This window comes from Arachis stenosperma, chromosome 3 (assembly GCF_014773155.1).
Source record: "Arachis stenosperma cultivar V10309 chromosome 3, arast.V10309.gnm1.PFL2, whole genome shotgun sequence".
Classification (NCBI taxonomy): domain Eukaryota; kingdom Viridiplantae; phylum Streptophyta; class Magnoliopsida; order Fabales; family Fabaceae; genus Arachis; species Arachis stenosperma.
In genome coordinates this window covers 152,701,388-152,726,283 of record NC_080379.1, presented here as the reverse complement: position 1 = coordinate 152,726,283, position 24,896 = coordinate 152,701,388, and the positions used below count along the sequence as shown (strand labels likewise).

The following is a 24,896-nucleotide window of genomic DNA, read 5'->3' as shown; positions in this document are numbered from 1 at the left end:
GACAAAGGCATGACAAGCTTCTGCACGTCATTTACTATGCCAGCGTGTTTTAATAACGCACAGAAGATTACACAACCACAGAAAAAGAGCTACTTGCATGGTTTACGCCATTGACAAATTCAGATCCTATTTAGTAGGATCAAAAGTGATTGTGTATACTGATCATGTGCTCTTAAATATCTACTCACAAAGCAGGATTCAAAACCCAGACTTATAAGATGGGTGTTGCTTCTGCAAGAGTTTGATATAGAATAAGAGACAGAAAAGGGACAGAGAATCAAGTAGCAGATCACCTGTCCCGAATAGAACCAGTAGAAGGGGCGTCCCTCCCTCTCACTGAGATCTCTGAAACCTTTCCGGATGAACAACTCTTTGCCATCCAGGAAGTGCCATGGTTTGCGATATCGCAAACTACAAGGCAGTAAGATTCATACCAAAGAGTACAGTAGGCTACAATCAAAGAAATTGATCACAGATGCAAAGTACTATCTTTGGGATGAACCATATCTCTTCAAGAGATGTGCAGACGGAGTAATCCGTAGATGTGTGCCTAAGGAAGAAAGAAGATTCTATGGCACTGCCATGGATCACAATATGGAGGACATTTTGGAGGTGAGCGAACATCCACAAGAGTCCTCCAATGTGGCTTCTACTGGCCTACTCTCTATAAAGATTCCCGCGCATTTGTACTTAATTGTGACAGTTGTCAAAGATCTGGCATCTGCCCACAGTTATGCCATGCCTCAGCAAGGGATCTTGGAGATTGAGTTGTTTGATGTATGGGGTATTGACTTTATGGGACCCTTCCCACCATCATACTCAAACACTTATATTCTGGTGGCAGTGGATTATGTATCCAAATGGGTGGAAGCTATTGCAAACACCCACAATGACACTAAAACGTGTTAAAATTCCTCCAGAAACACATCTTCAGAATTTGGTACCCCTAGAGTATTAATCAGTGATGGGGCAGTCATTTCTGCAATAAACAGCTTTACTATGCTTTGGTTCGTTATGGAGTTAGCCACAGGGTAGCTACTCCATATCACCCACAGACTAATGGGCAAGCTGAAGTCTCAAATAGAGAACTCAAAAGAATCCTGGAACGGACTGTAATTACCGTAGAAAGGATTGGGCAAGGAGCTTGGATGATGCTCTGTGGGCATACAGAACAGCATTCAAGACCCCTATAGGGACCTCTCCATACCAGCTTGTGTATGGAAAGGCATGTCACTTGCCAGTGGAACTGGAACATAAGGCCTACTGGGCAACCAATTCCTAAACCTTGATGCCAAATTAGCTGGAGAAAAAGATTGCTTCAGTTGAATGAGCTAGAGGAATTTAGACTCAATGCTTTCGAGAATGCAAAAATTTACAAAGAGAAAGCAAAAAGATGGCATGATAAATTGTCATCCAGTCTTTGAGCCGGGGCAAAAAGTTCTGCTATTTAATTCCAGGCTCAATTATTCCCCGGGAAATTAAAATCCCGGTGGAGAGGTCATATGTGATACAAGCGTATCACCATATGGATACGTAGAGCTTCAGGATAATGAATCCAACAAAAAGTTCATTGTTAATGGACAGGAATTAACATTATCTTGAAAGTAACTTCGAGCAGAATGCTCGAAACTGAGACTTGATTAGAGCTCAGTGGTAGTCTAGCTAAAGACAATAAAGAAGCGCTTGCTGGGAGGCAACCCAGCCATTTACAAAGTTTATTTACTAATTAAATAAATTTCCTTTTTTTTACAGGTATGTGTCCAAGTATCTTCAAGGTATAATAGCAATTGCTTGAATTCACAGAGTTACAAGGGAATTTGGAAGTTCACTGGCGAAAAAAGGCCAGTAAGAAACATTTTGGGCATTGAATGCCCAAAAGAAGCACCCACTGGGCGTTCAACGCCAGTAAGGGTAGCCTTCTGGGCGTTAAACGCCAGAAAAGAGCATCTTCTGGGCGTTAAACGCCAGAAAGAAGCACCTTCTGGGCGTTCAACGCCACAAAGAAGCATCAGCTGGGCGTTGAACGCCCAGGAGAAGCAACGTTTGGGCGTTAAACGCCCAAAACATGCAGCGTTTGGGCGTTTAACGCCAGAATGGTGGGGAGGAGGTAAAATTCGTTTTTCTTCACAAATTTTCTAATTTTTATGTTTCAATTCATGATTTCTTGCATAAACATGTTTCAATTCCAAAAATTTTTAAATCCTAATTTCTAAAAACCCTAATTTCTAAAATTCCTTTTTTAAAAATATCAAATGTATCTTAATTCATAAACACAAATCTTTTTCCAATCCAATTCTTTTTCAAATCTTTTTAATTTCTTCTCATATCTTTTTCAACTCATCTATCTTTTTTTCGAAACTGCCTCTCCTTCTACTCCTCTCCTTTCCTTTCTTTTGCTTGAGGACAAGCAAACCTCTAAGTTTGGTGTGACTTGCGATGATCACTGAGCTAAAACTCATTAAGATCATGGCACCTAAGGGAACAGGAAGAGCAAGGATGTGAACTTAAGGGAGCTGAAGCGTCAGAAATTAATTCTTGAAGGCACCCCACAGACTAGAGGAACATCCACTTCCCAAAATACAGGTTGTTAAGTTCTAATTCTAGCTTTAACTCTGTGATAGTATTATTATAGGATTTTACCTTAGAAGTTATATAGGAGTAGTAGTAATTAGCATATCTTTTGGCTTTATTTCCAATTAAGTTATAACTTATTTTTCTCATCATCATCAAACATGAATAAAATAGTAGATTTATAGAATAAAGAGGCAATTTAATTTTTTCGAGTTTTTAATAAGGAAAATTCTAATTATTTATATGTGGTGGCAATACTTTTTGTCTTCTGAATGAATGCTTGAACAGTGCATAATTTTGATATTGAATTTTATGAATGTTAAAATTGTTGGCTCTTGAAAGAATGATGAACAAGAAAAATGTTATTGATGATCTGAAAAATCATGAAATTGATTCTTGAAGCAAGAAAAAGCAGTGAAAAAAAAAATTTCTTGCAGAAAAAAAAAAGAGAGAGAAAGAAAAAGCAAGCAGAAAAAGCCAATAGCCCTTAAAACCAAAAGGCAAGGGTAAAAAGGATCCAAGGCTTTGAGCATTAATGGATAGGAGGGCCCAAGGAAATAAATCCAGGCCTAAGCGGCTAAATCAAGCTGTCCCTAACCATGTGCTTGTGGCATGCAGGTCCAAGTGAAAAGCTTGAGACTGAGTGGTTAAAGTCGTGATCTAAAGCAAAAAGAGTGTGCTTAAGAACTCTGGACACCTCTAATTGGGGACTCTAGCAAAGCTGAGTCACAATCTGAAAAGGTTCACCCAATTATGTGTTTGTGGCATTTATGTATCTGGTGGTAATACTGGAAAACAAAGTGCTTAGGGCCACGGCCAAGACTCATGAAGTAACTGTGTTCAAGAATCAACATACTAAACTAGGAGAATCAATAATACTATCTAAATTCTGAGTTCCTATAGATGCCAATTATTCTGAATTTCAAAGGATAAAGTGAGATGCCAAAACTGTTCAGAAGCAAAAAGCTACTAGTCATGCTCATCTAATTAGAATCTGAGCTTCACTTGAAACTCTGAGATATTATTGTTCCTTAATTTCTTTTCATCCTATTTTATTTATCTAGTTGCTTGAGGACAAGCAACAGTTTAAGTTTGGTGTTGTGATGAGCGGATATTTTATACGCTTTTTGGGGTAATTTCATGTAGATTTTATTATGTTTTAATTAGTTTTTAGTTAAATATTATTAGTTTTTAGGCAAAAATCATATTTCTGGACTTTACTATGAGTTTGTGTATTTTTCTGTGATTTCAGGTATTTTCTGGCTGAAATTGAGGGAGCTGAGCAAAAATCTGACTTAGGCTGAAAAAGGACTGCTGATGTTGTTGGATCCTGACCTCCCTGCACTCGAAATGGATTTTCTGGAGTTACAGGAGTCCAATTGACGCGCTCTTAACGGCGTTGGAAAGTAGACATCCAGGGCTTTCTAGCAATATATAATAGTCCATACTTTGCGCAAGGATAGATGACGTAACTTGGCGTTGAACGCCAAGTACATGCTGCTGTCTGGAGTTAAAAGTTAAACGCCAGAAACACGTCATGATCCGGAGTTGAACGCCCAAAACACGTCATAACTTGGAGTTCAACTCCAAGAAAAGCCTCAACTCGTGGATAGCTTTAGTCTCAGCCCCAGCACACACCAAGTGGGCCCCAGAAGTGGATTTCTGCACTAATTATCTTAGTTCACTCATATTCTGTAAACTTAGGTCACTAGTTTACTATTTAAACAACTTTTAGAGAATTATTTTGTATCTCATGACATTTTTCAGATCTGAATTACATACTTTTTGACGGCATGAGTCTCTAAACTCCATTGTTGGGGGTGAGGAGCTCTGCAGCGTCTCGATGAATTAATACAATTCCTTTATTTTCCATTCAAACACGCTTGTTCTTATCTAAGATGTTCATTCGCGCTTAATTATGGAGAAGGTGATGATCCGTGACACTCATCACCTTCCTCAGTCCATGAACGTGTGCCTGACAACCACCTCCGTTCTACATCAGATTGAATGAGTATCTCTTAGATTCATTACTCAGAATCTTCGTGGTATAAGCCGGATTGATGGCGGCATTCATGAGAATCCGGAAAGTCTAAACCTTGTCTGTGGTATTCTGAGTAGGATTCTGGGATTGAATGACTGTGACGAGCTTCAAACTTTTGAAGGCTGGGCGTTAGTGACAAACGCAAAAGAATCAATGGATTCTATTCCAACCTGATTGAGAACCGACAGATGATTAGCCGTGCTGTGACAGAGCATAGGAACGTTTTCACTGAGAGGATGGGAAGTAGCCATTGACAACGGTGACACCCTACATAGAGCTTGCCATGGAAGGGACCTTGCGTGTGTTGAAGGATTTCAAGGAAGAGTTGAAGTTCAAAGGACAAAGCATCTCCAAAACTCCAACATATTCCCCATTACTGCACAACAAGTAACAACTATTTATTTTATGCCCTTTTTACTTTATACGAGGCTAAAGAACTCTATTGGTATCCTGATTAAGATTAATAAAATAAACATAGCTTGCTTCAGACCAATAATCTCCGTGGGATCGACCCTTACTCACGTAAGGTATTACTTGGACGACCCAGTGCACTTGCTGGTTAGTTGTACGGATTACAAATTCGTGCACCAGACACCTCCCAAATCATGGAAAAAGATGTGACGACTATGATGTGTGCTGTTTTATGTTTTCTGGAAACTTTATTTATGACTGGAGGATTACTGTTTAGTATCTTTATAATGTCTAGCAACTACTTTTAAGACAATAGTTTGTTATCTCAGACCGTTATTTTGGAGCAAAATGTGTTGCTCTTATTTTGTTATTTTGCTGTGAATCTTTCGTGCTTGTATGGAATGACACTCTTATGGTTAATGATTAAGTTATATGTTACAGAAATTGTTGTTCTCATTCTAATGACTTGCTTGATCTAAATACATTTCAAAATGTAATAGTTCATCTCATTCAACTCATTTTCACAATTCGGATGAGTTCACTAAAACAACATTGCATCTGCAAAATCCATCATTGCATTTAATTACACATACACAAACCAACCTTTCATCAATCTTATCTAAAAAAAATATCATTTTATTACAGTATCATTGAGTTCAACAAAACAGCAACTACTTCAACATCACTGCTATTTCTAAGCCAAGATACAGAACACAATTTAGGTATCTAACAATTTTCTCCTAAAACTCATCATCACCACCAACATCATTCTAGTGAAAGTCTCCTAAATTTGGTTGTGGTTATTTTTTCAAACACCAATATCAGTGCAAGTGTCCATCCAACTAAAGCAACTCCCACTGCAACCATGAACCTGAACTCAACCATATCCAATTTGTCCTTCAAATTTCTAACCTTCATTCTTAACCTTGAAACTTGTGAGGAATCTTTCTCTGGTTCTGCCCATACAAAATAGTCGCATTCTTCTCCCACTTAGCTGAAACATGAGACACCCAAGTCACACCCATACATGGTCAAAACATACAACTAAACAACAAATAAAGACGTGGCTAAACCTCACCCCGAAGTTAACGCAACCCCAGAACCTCCGCCCATGATTTTTTGCCGTCGACGACGTCGCAAGCACAGGCCGTTCCCCACAGTAGCAAGTTGTCCTCCTTCGATGTGCTTGGTTTCTACTTTGTTTGGCTTGCTTGCTGCCTTACGTCGCTTCAGATTGGCATGCTTCATGATCCATCTTCTCTCACGCAGAGGGAATCGCCCTTCCGAGACAGTACAGCAGCAATGATAAGCAAAGATTTGGGGATTAGGGTTTCGAAGGGGACCCTCTCTTCACATATATCTATTTTTTAAATTCAATAACGGTAACAACATACGCCCTGTCACCGTGTATCATAACGTCCACATATGCAACGCCGTTAACCAAATGTTTAATATTTTGATGGTAGGACAACATTGATTTGATTTAAAAATATTTGGGATACAAATAGGACGTTTAAAAAGTTAGGGACATGTTTAAGACTTACCCCAAACGTTGGGGACATAAATGATACTTTACTCTTATTTATAAAAGGATTAAAACCTATTATACCTATCTAAGTTAATAGAACTTCTAACTAACAAATTTAAAATACCTAACACATTAACTAAATTAATAAAGCCTAAATACATACACTAATTATTTACCAAAAATAAAAAAAGAAAAAGAACTAACCTCAAAATTCAAAGCTCTAGCTACGGATCAAGTCGCATACAGTCGATTGAATACATGAAAATTTAAAGAACTCAAATTTAAGGTGTTACAAAAATTTTTAAATGCATTAAAATTTGGGACTACAACCAATTTATATAGGTCTCTGACTATATTTTTGAGAATTATGACTCATTTTTTGCATTTAAACGTATTTTGAATATTAAGATCCTAATCGACATTTAAACGTATTTTGAATGTTGAGTACCATTTCTCTAGGTGATATATATCTTGAACGCATCTAAGATTTATCAATCTTTTATTATGTCATAAATCCATAATCCAAGGTCTCAGGACCCAAAATTCGTCTATAAAAAAGATTTAATTACTTTATTGGTTTTTATAGTTTCGCAAAATTTTCATTTAGGTCCCTATACTTTTTTTTTCCTTTTAGTTGAGTTCTTGCACTAAATTTTTTTTAATTGGATCCCTACACTTTTATTTAGGTCCTTATACCAATTCTTTTTTTTAGTTAGATCCCTATAAAATTAAGCCAATTACTACTAAGAGCGATTTAATTAAAAAAAATTTAGTATAGGGACCCAATTAAAAAGAAAAAAATATAGGAACCTAATTAAAAATTTTACGAAACTATAAGGACCAATAGAGTAATTAAACCATAACAAAAATCCACTAACTCCTTGGTAGTTAGGTACTGTAAACTTGATTTTTTTAAAGAGTAAACTACCATTTTGAAAACGCTGACATATCTACCCATAGAAAAAAGAAATTACCATTTGTACTCATAAAAAATTATTTTTACAGGCAAAATTATCCAAACCCTAAAAAATTAAATAAAATTCCTAAATTACCCTTCTCTCCACACTATCATCTCCTTCCTCCCTCCTCTCTCTCTCTCAATGTTCTCAGCCACCCAATCCCAGCATCAACCACAAACCACCATCTCACCCTCTTCATCATCGTTCACCCTTCTCTGCTAGCAACGTCGCGGACCTCCGCCAGCCCAGAAGCACCGCACCAGCTTCTCCTCGCACCCTTATCATCATCTGCATCATCTTTCTCCTCCCGACTAACCACTCCATTATCCTCAACCACCACCACTAACCCCATCCTCTCTCTCACCAATAATCAATTGATTTTCAAACAATCCTAGCAGCAATTTTTTCAACCGCAAGCCACCTCTCCTCCTCCGTGACAAATGTCGCAGCCTCTGTTTCCGTTCTTGCAGCCTCCAGCATCAGCGCCAGCGACCACCCCTCCTTCTCTCCTTTCCTGTCTCGCCCTTGCCGACTAGAGGAACTTCGTACCATCCCCTGCTTTGCCGCCGCCAGCAGCCCCCTCCTCTCTTCACCGCCGCCAGCCTCACCTACCGTGGTCTCCTTTGTGAACCAAAACCGCGACAAGCTCTCTCTCTCTTTCTGTCTCTTTCGCCATTTTTTTCTCCCAGAAAAAGTGAATCCAAATACATGAGGCTTCTGTGCTTGGCTATTCAGATTTGATCCTTTCTCTTCACTCTCTTCACACCTTAGATCTGTGTCCTTTTCCGCCTTATTTTTGTCAGCTTTCTCCATGACATCATTTTCACAGTTTTCCTTAAACAGCTTCACACTCAGCTGAAACCAAGATTCAATTTTGACTCTCACCCATCGTCATCCATTTCAAATTCCTCTCTGGGTTGATTGTGATTCCTCCAAAAGTGCTTTTCTCCGAGTTAATTTATGAGGTCACTATTTTTCAATGCACTGTACTTTAATTGAAGTGATAAAGGTTATGGTGATGAAGGAGCGACAATGAAAGAGAGGAGGGTGTGGTAAGGAGCCATTGGATCAGTTGTGGGGACTGAGTGGGAAGTAATGGTGAGAGTGTGTTAGAAAGGGAAAGAGGGGTGGTGATTGGGTGAAGAGGGTGGTGGTGGGATTTGAGATTAGAAAGGAAAAGAGGGGTGGTGGCTGGGTGAAGAGGGTTAAGGTTAGAAAGGTGATTGGGTGAAGGAGGTGATGTGTTGGTGAAGATAAGGATAATTTAGAAATTTTAGATAATTTTTTAGGATTTAAATAATTTTGCCCGTAAAAATAATTTTTTATAAATACAAATAATAATTTCTTTTTTCTTTGAGTAGATATGTCAACGTTTTCAATCGTGATACAAATGCTAGTTTACTCTTTTTTTTAAATAGACACAACGAAACTCCAAAGTAGTACATGGTAACACTTTGACCATTTCCGTTGGATGACTCAACTAACCTAACTGTTCCAAAAATGTGGATTCAATAAGCTCTCACCGCCAAGTGGTGGGTAAATCGGTAAATCCAAAACAGCGCAACCACCACGTGTCGCTTCATCAGCTCATTGGCTGCTCAAGAATCAAGCAATCCCGCTTCCAATACCATCCCATCCCCCATTCAACACGAAAACCATCTTCTACTTGTTTCCAACGGATTCCCTTCATTTTCTCGCTCGAGAAAAATGTCGAGAAACGGCGACGTAGAGCAAGAGAACGCTCCCACAGCTGAATCGAGCACGAGAACAAGACGCAGAGGAGACCCTTTCTTGATAGCATGCAAGGGCTTCAGCTTAGTCACCTCTTTGGCTGCCATTCTCTGCATCGTCGCTAACGCCCTCTCCGCTGTGCTTTCCTTCAAACACGGATCAGATGTCAGCTTTCAACTTCCACTCTCTCCAAAGTTTCTCTCCTTATATGCCAATCGACGTTTTCTTCTATTAATACCGTTCGCTTTTCTTTGCGTTTCAGTTTTTCGATGGAATTTTTCGGTGTTACGCCGTGCTCATAGCGTGCTTTGTGGTCCTGGCTGAAACCGAATGGAGTTTCATCATGAGGTTCTCCAAGGTGAGAGCTTTCTTTGTTAGCTTTGTTGTGCCCTAACTTTCATTCATCTGTTGATGATTGAAATGGTTTTTGTATTATTGCTGATAACATTGTTTTTACAATTTAATTTGATTATTCTATTCAACCACTTTTCAGGTTTTGGAGTATTGGGCTGGTAGGGGTATGCTGCAGATTTTGTATGTCTTCACACTTCTGTGACGATTGTCTTTTGATGCCCAGTTCCCATTACGTTCTAAGTTAGCTTTGGTTATGTTTATCTTGTTATATGCACTGGTCATGTTGGTTTTAAATTAAACAAGTTGTGTCACAATTGCAGCCGCTATGTTGCTGTTGCGGTGCCTTGAGCAACTGCACCGCAGCGGCAATTGCACACATTGCAATGCAACTGAAACCGCAATTTAACAATTAGTTAAGCAACTATGTTTTTAAGTTGTCACCTGGTAGAAGCTTATTAGCCTGATAAAACTTGTTGGTTTAAAACAGGAATGAATAATGATGTTAATTTAATTGTATTTTCCACTAATAATAAGTGTTATTTTTTTACCTTTGGTAAATAAAACGTTATTATTTATTGGATTACACTGGGTAAATTAATGAGTACTGGTATTCATAAGTTTGGAAGATATTTATTTACTTCATCATACTTAAACTTAGTAGTTTGGTTTCTGAATGCTGAATGCTGATTTTGTGTATGCAGTGTTGCAGTCATGACAAGGGCTTTCCCTGACTATTTTGGGGAGCGAAGGGATCTTGTTCTTTTTCAGAGCATAGCGAGTTATTTGCTTCTTGCATGTGGTCTGATTTATGTTGTTTCGGTAAGATCGTTGAACATAGCAAACTAACAGTGTATTTTTTTTCCTTTTTTATTTGTGCAATGTGATTAATACCAAGCGTTGCTGTTCAGTAGTAAATTCTTGATAAGAGAAGTACGATTTAAGGATTTTTACTAATTAGTTTGACAATTTTTAAATTTTAATTGCAAGTTCGAATTCCTTTTAATCTATGCCTTTTCTGTTGATTTGACAAGAATATTTGATGGTCAATACGATATTATCATAGCGAAGTGCAATATTGTAGATTGCATGACCTAAACATATCTGGTTCTTTATACTTCTCTGAAAATAGTATTTTCATTCTCAAATGTTCTAGCTTGCATATTCAAAACTTCATTTCGTACTTTTGAAAGAAAAGCAAAGCTGATGTCACTCTTTTGTTCATTTTGTTTTCATTTGAAGGGAGCCCTATGCATTGGTTTTCTGAAACGCGCTCGCCAGAAGCAGGAGATCTCAAGAGAGCAAGCAGCAAAGGATTTAGAGGTAAACTGCTATGTTGAGATGTTATGGCCACAAAATATATGCATGTCTGTAATACTTGCCTTTCCTTAGTCACAATGTGATGCACTAATTGCAACATGAAATTTGATACTAAAAATATGATTTTTGAGTTGGAGGAAACATCATTATGATGTGCTTTACAGATCTTAGAATTTTCCTTCTACATGTCAGATCTGGATATTGAAGATTATTGCATATAATCACTCCTGGAATTGATGCTTGGCATTTTCACATTTGAGAGTCTGGCTGTAAATAGTACACCCAATGAAATTGCTGCATTTGAATCTTGAAAGTAGTGCTCACAGGACTACATGTATAGTTCAAATAGATTTTATATGGAAGGCTTGCAAATTCGCTGTTAGTTTGTTGTGCTTACATTCCAATAGACTTGCTTTTGGAGTTTTAGGCGCAATACTAATTCAATAGAATAGATTTAGTCTTCAATCTTATGTGAGAGTATTTGGATACTTTTACAAAGATATTTTCTTCTTCTTCTTACCTGTACTTGCTTTCATGGACATCTCCAGGAGTTGGAACGGCGCAAAGAGGAACTTGAACAACTGCTCCTTGCAGAAAGGGTGTAGTCTGAAATTGAGTCAAAGTAAAGATACCTGTGCCGCAGACTAATCAATCTTCATTTTTGTTATTGTTGTTGCTGACAGATGAATTGTTTTTGTTCATTATAACAATTGGATTATGTTCGTGAAGTGCGGGTTACTAATCTTTTCTATTGTGTGTAAATATGTAAAGTAACATGTATATTTTTGTTTCAACTTCCAACTTCTATTCATAAGCTTTAATCCAATGTTAACTGACGTTAGATAATAAAGACCTCAATTTGTTCAAAAGAAGTTTGTTTTGTACATTACTTTCGAAGCTGTAATTGACTAAAGGAATATCGAGCATTTTGAGACATTCAACGAGATATATATGCAACTGTTATATTAAAATTCTCCAACTAATGGATGCAGAGTATTTTAATATATGTGTGGTTCACAAATCACAGTTAAATACATAGAAGTTTCAACCGGACATTTAATTCATGAATTTGAATTATCTGCCTTGTGAGTTGATACTCAGATTACTATTTACCCCGTCTGTTTTTGTTCTTTGGTGCATTCCAGTTCTGAGAAAATCTTGTAAGTCCTTGTTTGAATGCCCCAAGGTTTACCCCATTTGTGACCAAGATGCTCGTTACTCCCAATTCCGAGACCTGTCATAGATGTCAAGAAAATATTAGAAAGTTAATTGGAAAAAAAGAAAAGGATAGATGTGAATGTACCCCTTGGATGTTGTTGTCATCGTCATCAAAGAAGAGCATAGAGTTATACGGGACACCAGTCTTGGAATGAATATTCTGTAAATGATCTGTTTTGTTTCCCCAGTTGTAAAATATTTCCTGACATGAGAGAGAAAGAACACAAGAGTTAGACAACACAGGGAACATGAATGAGAAAGAGAAAGAGATAGAGATTGAAGAATGGAGACCTGGGCAACAAACATGGAAGTGATGTTGAGTTTGTTAAGATAAGTTCTGGCTATGTCGGGGGTTGGTGATTTAGATGCAATTGCAAGGTCAACCCGTTTGTGTTTGAGTGCATGCATGATGCCCTTAACTTGAGGAAACAGATAAGGTGTGTCACTCTTGGAGCGGCACTCACTGGACATTAATGTGATGTGAGGATGAATCAGAATATAATATAAATGTATAAATCTCATAGTGATTCATACATACCAGTAGAAAGGCCAGAGAGTGTGATCAAGATCAAAAACAACCAGCTTAGGAATAACTTGGAACACTCCCATCAGCTGCACTGCCTCCGCCTTCACCTTCTCTATGTCCTCCATCTCCCCGAATTGTGATGATGCATGCCCTTCATACACCACTCTTTTATATGGATAGAGTGGCTATCCTTCGTCACATTTTTTTTCTAATATTATCCGAATACAATTTTTGATGCTTGTGAACTTTGATTCTCAAAGATATTTGGGCCACCATTTAATAATTTTACAAGTTTAAATATAAACATAATTTACTCTAAAATGTATATGAATATATGAACATTTATATATAATTAAAAAAAAACATTTTGAAGAACATTATTGTTAAGCAAAATCTTTAAAATATTGATTTCCTAAGTTTTGGAGAAGAAAATTAATATTTTATTATTATATTATTGTGTTACCCAATCAATGACATTCACTGGCACAGTGGTTGCGGACTTGCGGTTGTGGACTCCGTGCACCTCACCGGCGTCATCTTCTTCTTCCTTCTTCTCTCGATACAAACAGGGTAACGCTCTCTATTCCCTTCTTCTTCCATGCCACAACTACATACTTGCTTCTATTTTCTTCCTTGTTATTCCGCACCCAATTGCTTCTGCCTTCACTGTTATCCACTTCGTTCCTCTTCCCTCTTCACCTTTCTGCAACCTTTTTATCTTTTTCATTATTTTTTTATGATGAAAACCATGTTTTCAACTAAGCAATTCAGGAAGCTTCTAATCTTTGTTTTATGTATTATTAGCTGCATTTTGGCATATTCTTTATCTGCATTGTGTTTGTATATTAGAAGGGTAAAGAAAAACAACATGACATCGAAACTCATTTTCATGTTTAACGCTCCAAATCTTGTTGATTTTATGGTTTAATAAATGATGCTCATGTGAATCGAAGCTCCTTTTAATTAAGCATTTGAAATTTTGCAGATTAGGAAGAGACTGAGAATTTGTGGAGCTGGTTTACAATATCTGTGTTCATCTATTAAAAATGGCTTGCCAAATAGGATCTATGTGGAGGTTATCAATTACAGAGAATGGATGCATAGAAAAATCGTGTATGGCCCTCGCCAATTCTAGAGCACACTGCTGTCGCTGCGAGCCGAGTTGTGGTATTTTAGGTCTAAAACTTGGCCTAAAGTCAGCGCCATTTCACCAGAGCTGGTAAAATTTGAATGCCTATATCAAGTTTTAGTTTTCAGCTGTTAAGATTGTGCAACATTCTGTTACGAGGGTGTTTAGGGTGATGAATTAGCAGGATAAATAATTTCTCTTTTCAAATTCGACACTTTACCATAAAATGTTCTTCGGTTTCATAATAATGGCTGCAAGAAAATTATATCACTTCAGGGTGTTTCTCATCTTATTGAGGGAATAAACTGGTTATTTCTGTAACCAAGTGATAATGATTGTCTTTCAATTCATTGGCTCAGTTTCCTTGGAAGAAGAGCTGGCTGGAAAATAGCTTTTGCCTTGAACACAGGTGGAGTGCCTGGTGATGGTGATCAACAAGGCCTCGATGATTCCAGTTCCGGTTTCAGTGGTACTCGATTGAGTAGGATACTGAGTGCAGGTGGTAGACAACTTCTAGAAAAGCTAAACTCAGCTAGAAAGAACCTCCCCATGAAAGTATTCTTGCTACTTCTAGGTTTCTACACAGCAAATGCTCTTGCTACAATCCTTGGACAAACCGGTGATTGGGATGTTCTGGTTGCCGGTGTTGTGGTGGCTGCGATCGAGGGAATTGGTATGCTGATGTATAAAAAGCCGCCTAGTGTGAGGACAGGGAGGTTTCAGTCTTTTCTTATGATGATGAATTTCTGGAAGGCTGGCATATGTTTGGGCCTCTTTGTGGATGCTTTCAAGTTAGGCAGCTAAGGATACCCAAGGCCTATCCCCGTTGTTGTATCATGGCCCTTACGCAATATCTTCTGGTATGAAATTTTATAATTCAATTCCCTGTGTACTGATTGGAAACTAGGATAGGTAAGAGAAATTATCGCTGAAATGAACTGAGCAATCTAGGAAAAGTTGGTTAATCACATCCTCAATATCATAATGATCACATTATGTAGACTGAGCAATCTAGGAGAAGTTGGTTAATCACATCCTCAATATCATAATGATCACATTATGTAGTTGTACAATTTTTGGAACTAAGTTATCATGTTAATAAGGCTAAACTGTTACTATAACTTTTCAATGATTAAATGAACCCAAATAAGAAAGCTAGTAATTTGCAAGATTCAGTTTGGTGAATAAGACTTATGAATTAGATGCTTTCATTGCATCTCTGGTTTTCTTGAAAGGAAAATTGTAATGTGCAGCACAATTCATCTTTGCTATGATCTTATTAAAGTATTATATATCACAAATTACATATTTAGTTAATAATGCCGAAAGACAGATTTATTGAAGGGATATGATCACAACTATGATTATCATGTCTAATAAACTGCTTGGTTGAGTACAAGGCAACTGTATATATGACTGTATCAGGCATATAATGCCTTCGATCAAAAGCTACACAGGTGTGGGTGTCTATGTAATTTTTCTCTTTGCATTAGAGCATCTAAAACAAAAACATGAAATTTAAACGAAAAGTGATCGCTGTTTCTATGACTTAGGCATGTATATAAAAATTAGAGGCAAGTCATTCTTCAGATGCAGCACTTGCAGCACTCAGGTCTACAGAAAGATCAAGAACCTGAAACAAAGAATAAGAACAATATTAAAATCAAGTAAAAATTTTCCAGAGCTCTCGAATCTCCATTGTTATTAAACATTTATATTCCTTTTGACATGAAGTTCTGTCATGTAACATTATATCTGGAACACAAAGGTGAGTGCAAGTGAATGCAAATGTGAAATTCCATCATCAGATAGAAAATCATATACAATCTAAATGAAAATAACAAATAGAAGATATCGTTAACTGAGAGAATATATAATTTCAAAGTGTAGAAATAAATATGCCACTTTGTTTTCATTCGTTTTTCTTGCGTACTGTAATGTTTCTCTGATTTCTCAATGTTTTCATACTGCAGCTATAACTACTTCCAATTGTTTGAAATATCTAATTTCAGTAACTAGTAGTTACCTTTCCAGTGATCTTATTGTACATGTCGATCACATCTTGTACTGTGGTCTCAAAATGTGTGGTAGCATCATAGCTCTGCAAGGATTGAATTTTAGGTTAGTACAACCAATTTTCGAAGATAAAAGGGAAAAGGACGGAGATTCCCCAGGCTGATTAAGAAGCATGATAAAAATTTATATTCTTCTTGACATGAGTTGTCAATTACTTTGTTTTAAATTTAAACCATTCTGATTTTTAATTCTCTTTTCCTCCCACACATATTCAAGGCTTGTATTTATAGACTCAGGATTATCCATCAGTTACATAAGATACTCAACATGTTGTGTATTGGCATTGCTCTATATAATTTATTCAAGTGCCCTTCCACAAAGATCAGGAAACAAAAACAAGGAAAGAAAATTTTTAAAGAAAATGCTTATGGAGATTCTGCTTAGTAGTTACCTTAGAGATGAAACAGCTATCAGCTTCATGATCATTGATGGGATGATATCTGTCATAAATGTCATAAAATATCTCATCTACAGGTCCAAGAAGGTCAATACCGGGCTTCAACTCCACCTCAGGTTGATCAGTCTCTGCTTCTGTTGTAACAAAAGCAATAAATTTTCCTTTCGGGGCCACGTTGTGAGCATAAGAGCAGCAGAAGAGATACCTTCAATAACGGGAAAAATCAGAAAACCAGAACCTACAAAGTTGGAAGTTACAACACTCACAAGTAAAACTCCATTCTCTCACTCTTGTATAGATTTATATGTTTTTTAAGTTGTAACTAACAACAGAAGGATCCTAGTAAATGGAGAATATGTATAAAACCACTACAGTAGATCAATGCAAACTTACATATCGGATTTTCGACCGAGTTGCTTCTGTGGCAGAATGACCTGTGCAGAGTGACAATTATTTGTGTCTGGAATAGGATGGCTCATAATACATATTGCACGTGCAACTTTTCCAACCTTATGAACCTGTTAAATTAATTAAAATAATGTCAGACGAAGATCATACTGAAACATGCATGTGTTGTACTGCAATTTATACTTAACAACACAGTTATGCAAACTACAACATGTCCAATACCTAAATAAAAACATACTCTTTATAACCTTGGAAAATTTAAGAGGATACCTTATCAGGCAGATATGATGGATCACACACCACTTTCTTGCACTTGGCTGTCTCTCCTTCGGAGGTCACACCGACGGCTTTGCCGTCATCACCAAACTCTACCTGCATAGTAGAACAAAAATTGTGCAGAAAGAAATATATAGCAAGTAACCTGACATGGTAACTAATCTATGTCTAATTGATTATTTTGTTTTATCAGTAACTTGTGAGGCAGAAAATAAATGAACTGCTATATAACATATCTCCAAGTGAAAGTATCAGAAAAAATTATTATTTCAAAGTTGAAGTTTAATTCCCTTGATGCAAGTTTCCTTCCAATACATTTCATATGATTTTTCTGAATACATAGAAGTATAGCCACAGGCTTACCTTGCATTCTGGCTTGTTGAGCATGTAAGTTCCACCATACACAGCACTCAAACGTGCAAATGCCTTTGGGCCATCAAAGAAGTCGAAATCAGCGTTAGTTCCTGAAGTATGCAAATTCCAACAGAGAAAAGGAAAGAGAGAAGTGGAGGAGAACCTGAGGAAGCTCTCCAAGTCCATATAGTGGATATATGTAAGGTGAACCTCCTTGAAAACGTGCTAGGGACTCTGCATATAGCTGTAGAAAACAGACAACAAATAACAAATTACATGACTATAATTACAAAATATACGAAGTTACCCCATTTTTAGATATATAATGTTATAGGGGAAAGAACTGATTCCTTTTTTCTGCATAATATAGTACCTTTACTCTCTCTACAAATCCCTTGGCTGGCTCATCCAAGTAACTATCATCGAGATGAAGTGCCAAGGCATGACCAATAAAGTCAATTGTATCATCTTCCAACCCGTACTTGCTACATTAGCACAACCAAAAAAGAAAAGTTCATGATAGGACAGCACCAACTGATACAAAAGCTAAAAATGATGCATTCGATCTACTAGATGTAAAGCATAATTTGTATTAATAGTCTTTCATCTAAGTTTATTCTGCGTATGTAGTTACATCTTTGTTTCCATAATTTTATGAAGGAAAAAAGTCAGTGACATATCTAGTAATTTTGCTTTAGAAGGCAAGGAAGGAAGAAATTGCATACGATATGAGCTGTCTTGCTGTAACTTGATTCAAATCTAGTCCTTCATGAGATTTGGGATCATTTGAATCATAATCCTGGACATAAATAAAGAACTTTCTAGCACGGCGCTTCTCAAACAGTCCCATTAATGGTGATTTCAATGCTTCAACATCCGTGGCTGGAACTTTGTAAATCTGAAAAATGTAAATAAAATACCAAGTGCAAGTGTTCAACAGTTTGCAATACAGAAAGGTACCAAAATGCGAATAAGAAATTGATGAATACGTTGCATACCTTTCCCTTATTATACACAAAACTTCCATCTACAGCTTTGAAGTGTAAATACTTTGTAACATCCGTGTGGATGAGAACGCGAACCAAAACTTCATTGGCCATCATAAACTGCAAAAAATAAAAATTAAAAAATAAAAATCCAGGATTCTGTTTTTGTCATAGATTGAAGAGAAAGGAAGATAACAAGCAAAAAGTGTAGTAAATAGAAGAAAAGGAAAAGAATAAAAGAAAATAATTTATTTATTTACTTGAAGCAAGGTGCAATGTTTGTTTCACATGCATTATTGAGATTATATTACAAGAGAAGTGTGATCAAACCTTAGGTATCATATCAACATTGAATTCCCTGCTGGAACCTAGGTTCTCAGGTGGCTTGTCCTCTCCCCTAAATCGCTTCCATAGCTATATATATCACAACAGAGAAACAAGTTTTGTATTAGTGAACGAAAAGAGTGCATGAAAAATCTAATAATAATTCTACTGTTGCAAATTTGCAATAGAGGAGTGTGACCTGTGTGAGATTAAGCGATGTAGATGCCCCTCCATAGTAGTCATTTCTATCCATATGCAGTACCTGATTCAATTAGTCGATTAAGGGCAAGTATTAATTCTTTCTATGAAGATGAACTTCCAAACATTCATTTGTGTTGTAATTCCAATGACCTGTTAATTATACAGGCTTATATTGACATGGTTTGTTTAAGGTCATAATTAAGATCGTTTTAAGGTGCATTTATTCTAACTGTACGAGGAAAAACATAACATTCTTTTAATAAATAAATAAGAGAAGTGATTAGAAGATGTGTGGTGTTACTTTGAGGCCATCAACTGAGAGAAGGCCACTGAGGATGCATTCCTTGAGTCCAGTGCCAAGGACAATTACATCGTACTCTTCATCCATCGCACAATATTATTACTGTATTATTATTATCAAGTTTGAAAGAGAAAAGCAAAAAAGGAATTGAAACAAGAGTTTTAATATGAATTATATAAGAACGAGGAATTGAAGGAATGTTAGTTTTTTGGTTGAAGCAGAAGAGGTCCTTAGCGGCAAAGTAACGACACTAACGCGAACCCAAATAACTCTTCTTTCTCATCATTCACACACGTGTTTGCTCTTTTCTGGACTCATTACTATATATAACATCCAATCATTTTAAACTTATGTTTGGAAACTCCTTCTAGGATTTAGTATATTCACAACTTTAGAGATATTTGATTCTTCAACACAATAAGTTGAATGATTTTTTAAATTCTTTTATGAACAAATTTTTATTAACTAATTATGGAATATTCTTAAAACATTATAAGACTAATCTTATTTAAAATATTTTCATATACATAAATATTCAATGATATGCATTACTATTTTAATAAAAGTGTTAATTTTAAATTTGTTATTTCAAATATCACATATAAAGTAACGCATAAATGAATGGTAACATAACTTATACTAATCTCTATCGGATTTGGATCATCCAAATTTTAAATTTCACTTTAGAGTGTAAAGTGTGATCTCTCACCATTTATGAGAATGAATCCTCTCAATTTCTTTTTTACAATTGAGGGAGTAAAGTGTGATCTCCTACCATTAATTTTATTTCATAGGTGGGATCAAGAATAAATATAAAAGAAAAATTATTCAAGGGTACAAGATCACACTTTATCTTCTAAAGTATAAATTCAAAATTTAGAGGATTCAAATCTATCTCTAAAAAAGTACAGAGAAAGAAGCAGATTTATTTATATACAAAAAGATTTAAGTATAGTTGGGTGCATCGTCTTTACTATGAGTTTGTCGACATAAATATATTACGTAAATAAAAATATTTGGGGATCACTTATTCATCATTACAAGTGTATTAACCCGTGCCATACACGTAATAAGATTGAAATTATAATTTTAAATTATTTTGTTAAGATTAATTTAAATTATAATAATTTGATTAATAAAAATATAACATGTTATGTATTATTTGTTTTTTCTTAAGCTAGTGTTAAATATATTAACTCTAAAATAGTTATTGATTGGTTTTAGTAATCTACTTTTTTCAATAAATCAAACATATATACTCAATGTGACCATAAATAACTTAATAATATCTAGACCCATCAACAAATTTTTATATATTGTTTTACTGTCAAGTAAGAATATATCAAAATTAGCTCAAAATAAATAATAAATTATTAGAGAATTCTAATGCACAAAATTCTCTAATAAACAATAAATAATTTAAATCTACTAAAAAATAACTCAACATTTTTCTTTGATGCTTGCAAAACATATAACTGAAATAATATTATATCAATGTTAGTATAAAGTTTTACAATCATCGACCGTATTTACTATACATGACTTCTTCTTAAAAGTTATTCTATATACGTGTGCAATCGGAAGATAAATTACTGGACTTTATTTTATTTTTCTAAATTATTATAATTATGCATTATTCATTAAATGCTAATTGTAATATTGTAATATAATTATAATAAAGATATTTTTCTAAAATAAATTTAGAAGAGAGAATAGTACTTTCATTTCGGAGGGAAAATGAATTCATGAGGAATTGACACCTCACTTTTATTAGTTGATAATGTATTAAATATTGATTTTATATAATTATAATATAAATATTTCTCTAAATTAGTTTATTCGTTAAATGTTAATTGTAATATAATTATAATAAATATATTTCTATAAAATAAATTTAGAAAAAAATGTGATTTCATTTTAGAGAAAAAATAAATTTATGAGGAATTAACACCTCACTTTTATTAGTTGGAGAAAAAATCAAGTTTTAGTATATTTTGTCATTATTATACATTTTTCTCTAATCATATATATCCACTGTTTTCTTTTCTTTGTTTCAGCATTTTGAACCTGGGTTTAACTTCTCGTAATTCTCACTTCTCAGTCATTCTATTAGATATAGTTGATAACTATTAAAATTCTTTGATTAATATAGGAGAAAAAAAATTATTATATGATAGAATTAATATGAGTATATTTTATTATTAAATAAACAAAGTTAATATAAAATAAAATGATACATTAAAAAAAGCAAAGAAAATAAAATTAAAATAGCAAAAATAAAAAAAGATTATTTTTATAATTTTGTTTTGTCATTTTTATTATGTATAGAAGATTAGAAAATAGTAAATTTTTAAATAAATTAATTTATATTTGTTGTATTCAATTTAAATAAGTAATAAATTATCTTATTTTAATTTATTCCTTAAATTTATATATCATAAAAATTAAATCAAATAATTAATATACATAATTTTAAATTGTGTGATACTTAAATATCTATTCAAATCAATTAGTTGATATAATTAATTCATCGTAATGAATTGACTTTAATGAGTTAAACAAAATAAAGTAGAAGCATGCTACGTTGATTCTATCATTAAAGGTAAAAATTCGATTTTTATATAATAGAATAGATAGAATAGATAATATAATAGATGGCGAGAAATAGAAAGATAAACATTTTAGATCCTAAGTAGTTTCATTTGGATGTTGCAATATCGGTATCACATTATTTTACTTATTCTACCCTATGGACCCTTTTGTAACTTTATTTCCGTATCAATGGAATTTCACTACCTTTGAGTACTAAATTAAAAATCAAAATGAAACTGAAAAAAAAAAGAGTAAAGAGTATAAAATTATTGATTGAAAAATACTCTAAATAATAAAAAGCTAAATTAACTTTAATATTAAATTTATTAATACGATTTTAATTTTATATAATAGTTAGAAAATAGATTAGTAAAAGAAAATAGAAAAATGACTTTAATTAGTATTTGATAAAATATTCATTTAGAATAATTAAAAAATATAAAATTATGATATTATTAAAAATAATACATTTTTATATTAAAAAAATTATATTTAAATAAAATATTTATAACATATAAAATTTAGAGTAACATAGCTTCATGAACATTAATCATTAATCAATTATGAACTAACATAAAATTATAATATAATTTATTTATACAAAAATAATCAATAATTAATATTAATAAATATAAAAATTATCCAAACACTTTGATTAAAAGTATGAGTGGTTAATTATTATTCATTATTAATAATATTTTATTTATAACAAAAACTGAAAATATAATTATTCAGATTTAGATTTTAGAAAAATAAACGTATAAGTAACAAATGATCTATTTTATCATATATATTATAAATTAATGAATTAAACTAACTGATATAATGAATTATAATTAATTAATTGGTATAAATTATAATAAATTATATGATATTTAAAAAGAAAATAAAATGAATAAAAAAATAAATTAAAAATAGAAGAATAGAAGACTACAATAAAATAAATTGAATGTAATTTTTTTTTCTTTTTACAAATTTTATATCACATACATTCAATAATAATAAATAAAAATATATTAACTTAACATCTAAGAGAAAATGATGAGATAAAATTATAAAACAATTATAAAATAAAAGTTTAAATTTAACCATAATATCATTGCACAACACAAATTAAAAATAATTTCACACTACAATATACCACACAAATAGATAAATGATGACTTAAGCTTAATTACGGATTTTTTTTTATTTACGCAAACATGATAACACCATGGTCTATAAATGCTTAATGGATAACATATCATATATTGCTCTGAATGATGAGCACGGGAGTTGAAGAGTATGTGCTGATTTGTGTTCATGATAGTTGCCTTCTTGTGACGACGCCTCATATGAAGAAAAAGAATTGTTGTAAAAGCTACATACCCAATAAAAGAGTAATTGGTAAATGAATGATATTTTCTTCTAGCATATATAGTCTTTTATAGTGGTAAAATAAAAATAGAATGAATAAAATTTTGTATTTTTATATTAGAAATAAAATTTGATATTTCCTAATAAAATTAAATAATTAATTAGTTATATTTAAATAAATAAAATAAATTAAATAAAAATATTTTTAAGAATTAATCAAATCAATTAGTCAATACAAATAATTAGTATAATTAATTTTATTTAATTTATTGAAATCAAAAAATAAATTAGAAAATAGTTGATTGAATTAATTAGTTGATATAATTAATTTATTATAATTGATTGGATTTAATGAATTAAAAAAAATAAATAGAAAAACATAGGAGACAATGATTTTTTTAAACTAAATTAATATGTATTTAATCAGTATAAATAACAAATCATATATGTTATTATGTACCTTATAAATTAATGAATTAAAATAATTGATATAATAAATTACAATTATTTTATTGATATAAATTATAATAAGTCGTGTGATATTTAAATACCTAATCAAATCAATTAGTTTATATAATTAATTTACTGTAATAAATTGTATTCAATGAGTTATAAAAAATAAATTAAGAAACACGCTAAGAAGTACCGCCCATCATGAAGTGCAGAAATTCAAATTTTATATAATAAAAATATACATTCTTATATTTGTTATAGAAATATGATTTGATTCCATGAACTTGCTTGTTTTTTTTAACTTACCACCTATATTCAGCACGGAATTTTAATTTTTCTAAAATAAATTTAGAAGAGAGAATAGTACTTTCATTTTGGAGAAAAAAAAAATTCATGAAGAATTGACACCTCGCTTTTATTAGTTGATAATGCATTAAATATTAATTTTATATAATTATAATAAATATATTTTTCTAAATTAGTATAATCATACATTATTCATTAAATGTTAATTGTAATATAAATATAATAAAAATATTTTTATAAAATAAATTTAGAAGAGAGAATAGTGCTTTCATTTTAGAAGAAAAATGAATTTATGAAAAATTGACACCTCACTTCAATTAGTTAGGGAAAAATACAATTTTAGTATATTAAGTAGAAATATATTATTATTATTATTATTATTATTATTATTATTATTATTATTATTATTATTATTATTATTAATTGATAATTGATAAGTAGCATTGATAAGTAGTTTAATAATGTATTAAATATGAATTTTATATAATTATAATAAAGATATTTTTCTAAATTAGTATAATTATGCAATATTCATTAAATGCATTCATTTTAGAAGAAAAATGAATTCATGAGGAATTCACACCTCACTCTCATTAATTGAGAAAAAAACTTAATTTTAATATATTAAGTAGATTATATAAATAGAAATACTTGCTAAGTATATATAAAAGAGGAGATATATAATTATATATAATTTAATTATTATATATGTAACAGATATAAATTGTTATAATTATAGAGACTTACTATAATTATATTAAATTTAATTATGAATGTAAATAAATAAAATTGATAATAATTAATATTATTTTTTTCTTTTTTACATTTAATATTTACCGTAAATATAAAAAATATTGAGAAAAAAAAGTAGATACTGACTTTATTTTATTTTACGTCTTAGATTTCTTTACTAAAATTAATGGAGAAAAAAATCTTTATGATTATATATCAATCTCAATCACAATAAATAAGATGAATCGGTTGAGAAACTAACAAATTTAATGGGTAAATGTTATTTTTCATTTATGGAAAAAATGAGATAACATGCATGCATATATTAATATAGGAAGAATATATACTC

General features: G+C 32.9%; 4 protein-coding genes across 5 annotated transcripts; 2 read left to right on the top strand and 2 right to left on the bottom strand.

Annotated features, from left to right (window-relative positions):
- The first annotated feature begins 9,042 nt into the window (after positions 1-9,042).
- On the top strand, positions 9,043-11,762 carry LOC130968678 (uncharacterized). The gene is made up of 6 exons (XM_057894075.1): positions 9,043-9,406; positions 9,504-9,599; positions 9,735-9,775; positions 10,297-10,414; positions 10,835-10,915; positions 11,461-11,762. The coding sequence occupies exons 1-6, from the start codon at positions 9,218-9,220 to the stop codon at positions 11,515-11,517; spliced, it is 582 nt and encodes a 193-aa protein (XP_057750058.1). The 5' UTR covers positions 9,043-9,217; the 3' UTR covers positions 11,518-11,762.
- A 37-nt stretch (positions 11,763-11,799) lies between these two features.
- Positions 11,800-12,925, bottom strand: LOC130968679 (uncharacterized). The gene is made up of 4 exons (XM_057894076.1): positions 12,669-12,925; positions 12,422-12,593; positions 12,216-12,332; positions 11,800-12,146 (listed from the first exon to the last, which is right to left on the bottom strand). Exons 1-4 carry the CDS (start codon positions 12,779-12,781, stop codon positions 12,018-12,020), a joined length of 531 nt encoding a protein of 176 aa, XP_057750059.1. The 5' UTR covers positions 12,782-12,925; the 3' UTR covers positions 11,800-12,017.
- Positions 12,767-16,560, top strand: LOC130968677 (ycf20-like protein). 2 transcript variants are annotated; one of them, XR_009081713.1, is made up of 4 exons: positions 12,767-13,226; positions 13,642-13,875; positions 14,145-14,645; positions 16,336-16,560. XR_009081713.1 is itself a non-coding variant. In XM_057894074.1 (3 exons), exons 2-3 carry the CDS (start codon positions 13,703-13,705, stop codon positions 14,587-14,589), a joined length of 618 nt encoding a protein of 205 aa, XP_057750057.1. In that variant the 5' UTR covers positions 12,767-13,226; positions 13,642-13,702; the 3' UTR covers positions 14,590-15,115. The 2 variants fall into 2 exon arrangements, 1 of the variants encoding a protein (XP_057750057.1); XM_057894074.1 differs by lacking the exon at positions 16,336-16,560 and having other exon boundaries at positions 14,145-15,115.
- LOC130968676 (guanosine nucleotide diphosphate dissociation inhibitor At5g09550) lies at positions 15,042-19,236 on the bottom strand. Its single transcript, XM_057894073.1, has 13 exons — positions 19,109-19,236; positions 18,806-18,868; positions 18,613-18,696; positions 18,295-18,402; positions 18,022-18,194; positions 17,670-17,781; positions 17,460-17,540; positions 17,306-17,368; positions 16,937-17,038; positions 16,652-16,776; positions 16,253-16,463; positions 15,812-15,886; positions 15,042-15,418 (listed from the first exon to the last, which is right to left on the bottom strand). Exons 1-13 carry the CDS (start codon positions 19,193-19,195, stop codon positions 15,365-15,367), a joined length of 1,338 nt encoding a protein of 445 aa, XP_057750056.1. The 5' UTR covers positions 19,196-19,236; the 3' UTR covers positions 15,042-15,364.
- Between the last annotated feature and the right edge of the window lie 5,660 nt (positions 19,237-24,896).

What these genes read in the sequence shown, in the direction of transcription:
- LOC130968679 (XM_057894076.1), bottom strand. Translation starts at nt 12,781, where the DNA reads ATGGAGGACATAGAGAAGGTGAAGGCGGAGGCAGTGCAGCTGATGGGA. An exon ending in ACTCTCTGGCCTTTCTACTG is followed by an intron (nt 12,594 to 12,668) that starts GTATGTATGAAT and finishes ATTAATGTCCAG; the next exon opens with TGAGTGCCGCTCCAAGAGTG. An exon ending in ATGACAACAACATCCAAGGG is followed by an intron (nt 12,147 to 12,215) that starts GTACATTCACAT and finishes CATCTATGACAG; the next exon opens with GTCTCGGAATTGGGAGTAAC.
- LOC130968676 (XM_057894073.1), bottom strand. Translation starts at nt 19,195, where the DNA reads ATGGATGAAGAGTACGATGTAATTGTCCTTGGCACTGGACTCAAGGAA. An exon ending in CATCGCTTAATCTCACACAG is followed by an intron (nt 18,697 to 18,805) that starts GTCACACTCCTC and finishes TGATATATATAG; the next exon opens with CTATGGAAGCGATTTAGGGG. An exon ending in TTGTGTATAATAAGGGAAAG is followed by an intron (nt 18,195 to 18,294) that starts GTATGCAACGTA and finishes TACATTTTTCAG; the next exon opens with ATTTACAAAGTTCCAGCCAC.
- LOC130968678 (XM_057894075.1), top strand. Translation starts at nt 9,218, where the DNA reads ATGTCGAGAAACGGCGACGTAGAGCAAGAGAACGCTCCCACAGCTGAA. An exon ending in TCATCATGAGGTTCTCCAAG is followed by an intron (nt 9,600 to 9,734) that starts GTGAGAGCTTTC and finishes ACCACTTTTCAG; the next exon opens with GTTTTGGAGTATTGGGCTGG. An exon ending in AGGGGTATGCTGCAGATTTT is followed by an intron (nt 9,776 to 10,296) that starts GTATGTCTTCAC and finishes TTGTGTATGCAG; the next exon opens with TGTTGCAGTCATGACAAGGG.
- LOC130968677 (XM_057894074.1), top strand. Translation starts at nt 13,703, where the DNA reads ATGGCTTGCCAAATAGGATCTATGTGGAGGTTATCAATTACAGAGAAT. An exon ending in GCGCCATTTCACCAGAGCTG is followed by an intron (nt 13,876 to 14,144) that starts GTAAAATTTGAA and finishes TCATTGGCTCAG; the next exon opens with TTTCCTTGGAAGAAGAGCTG.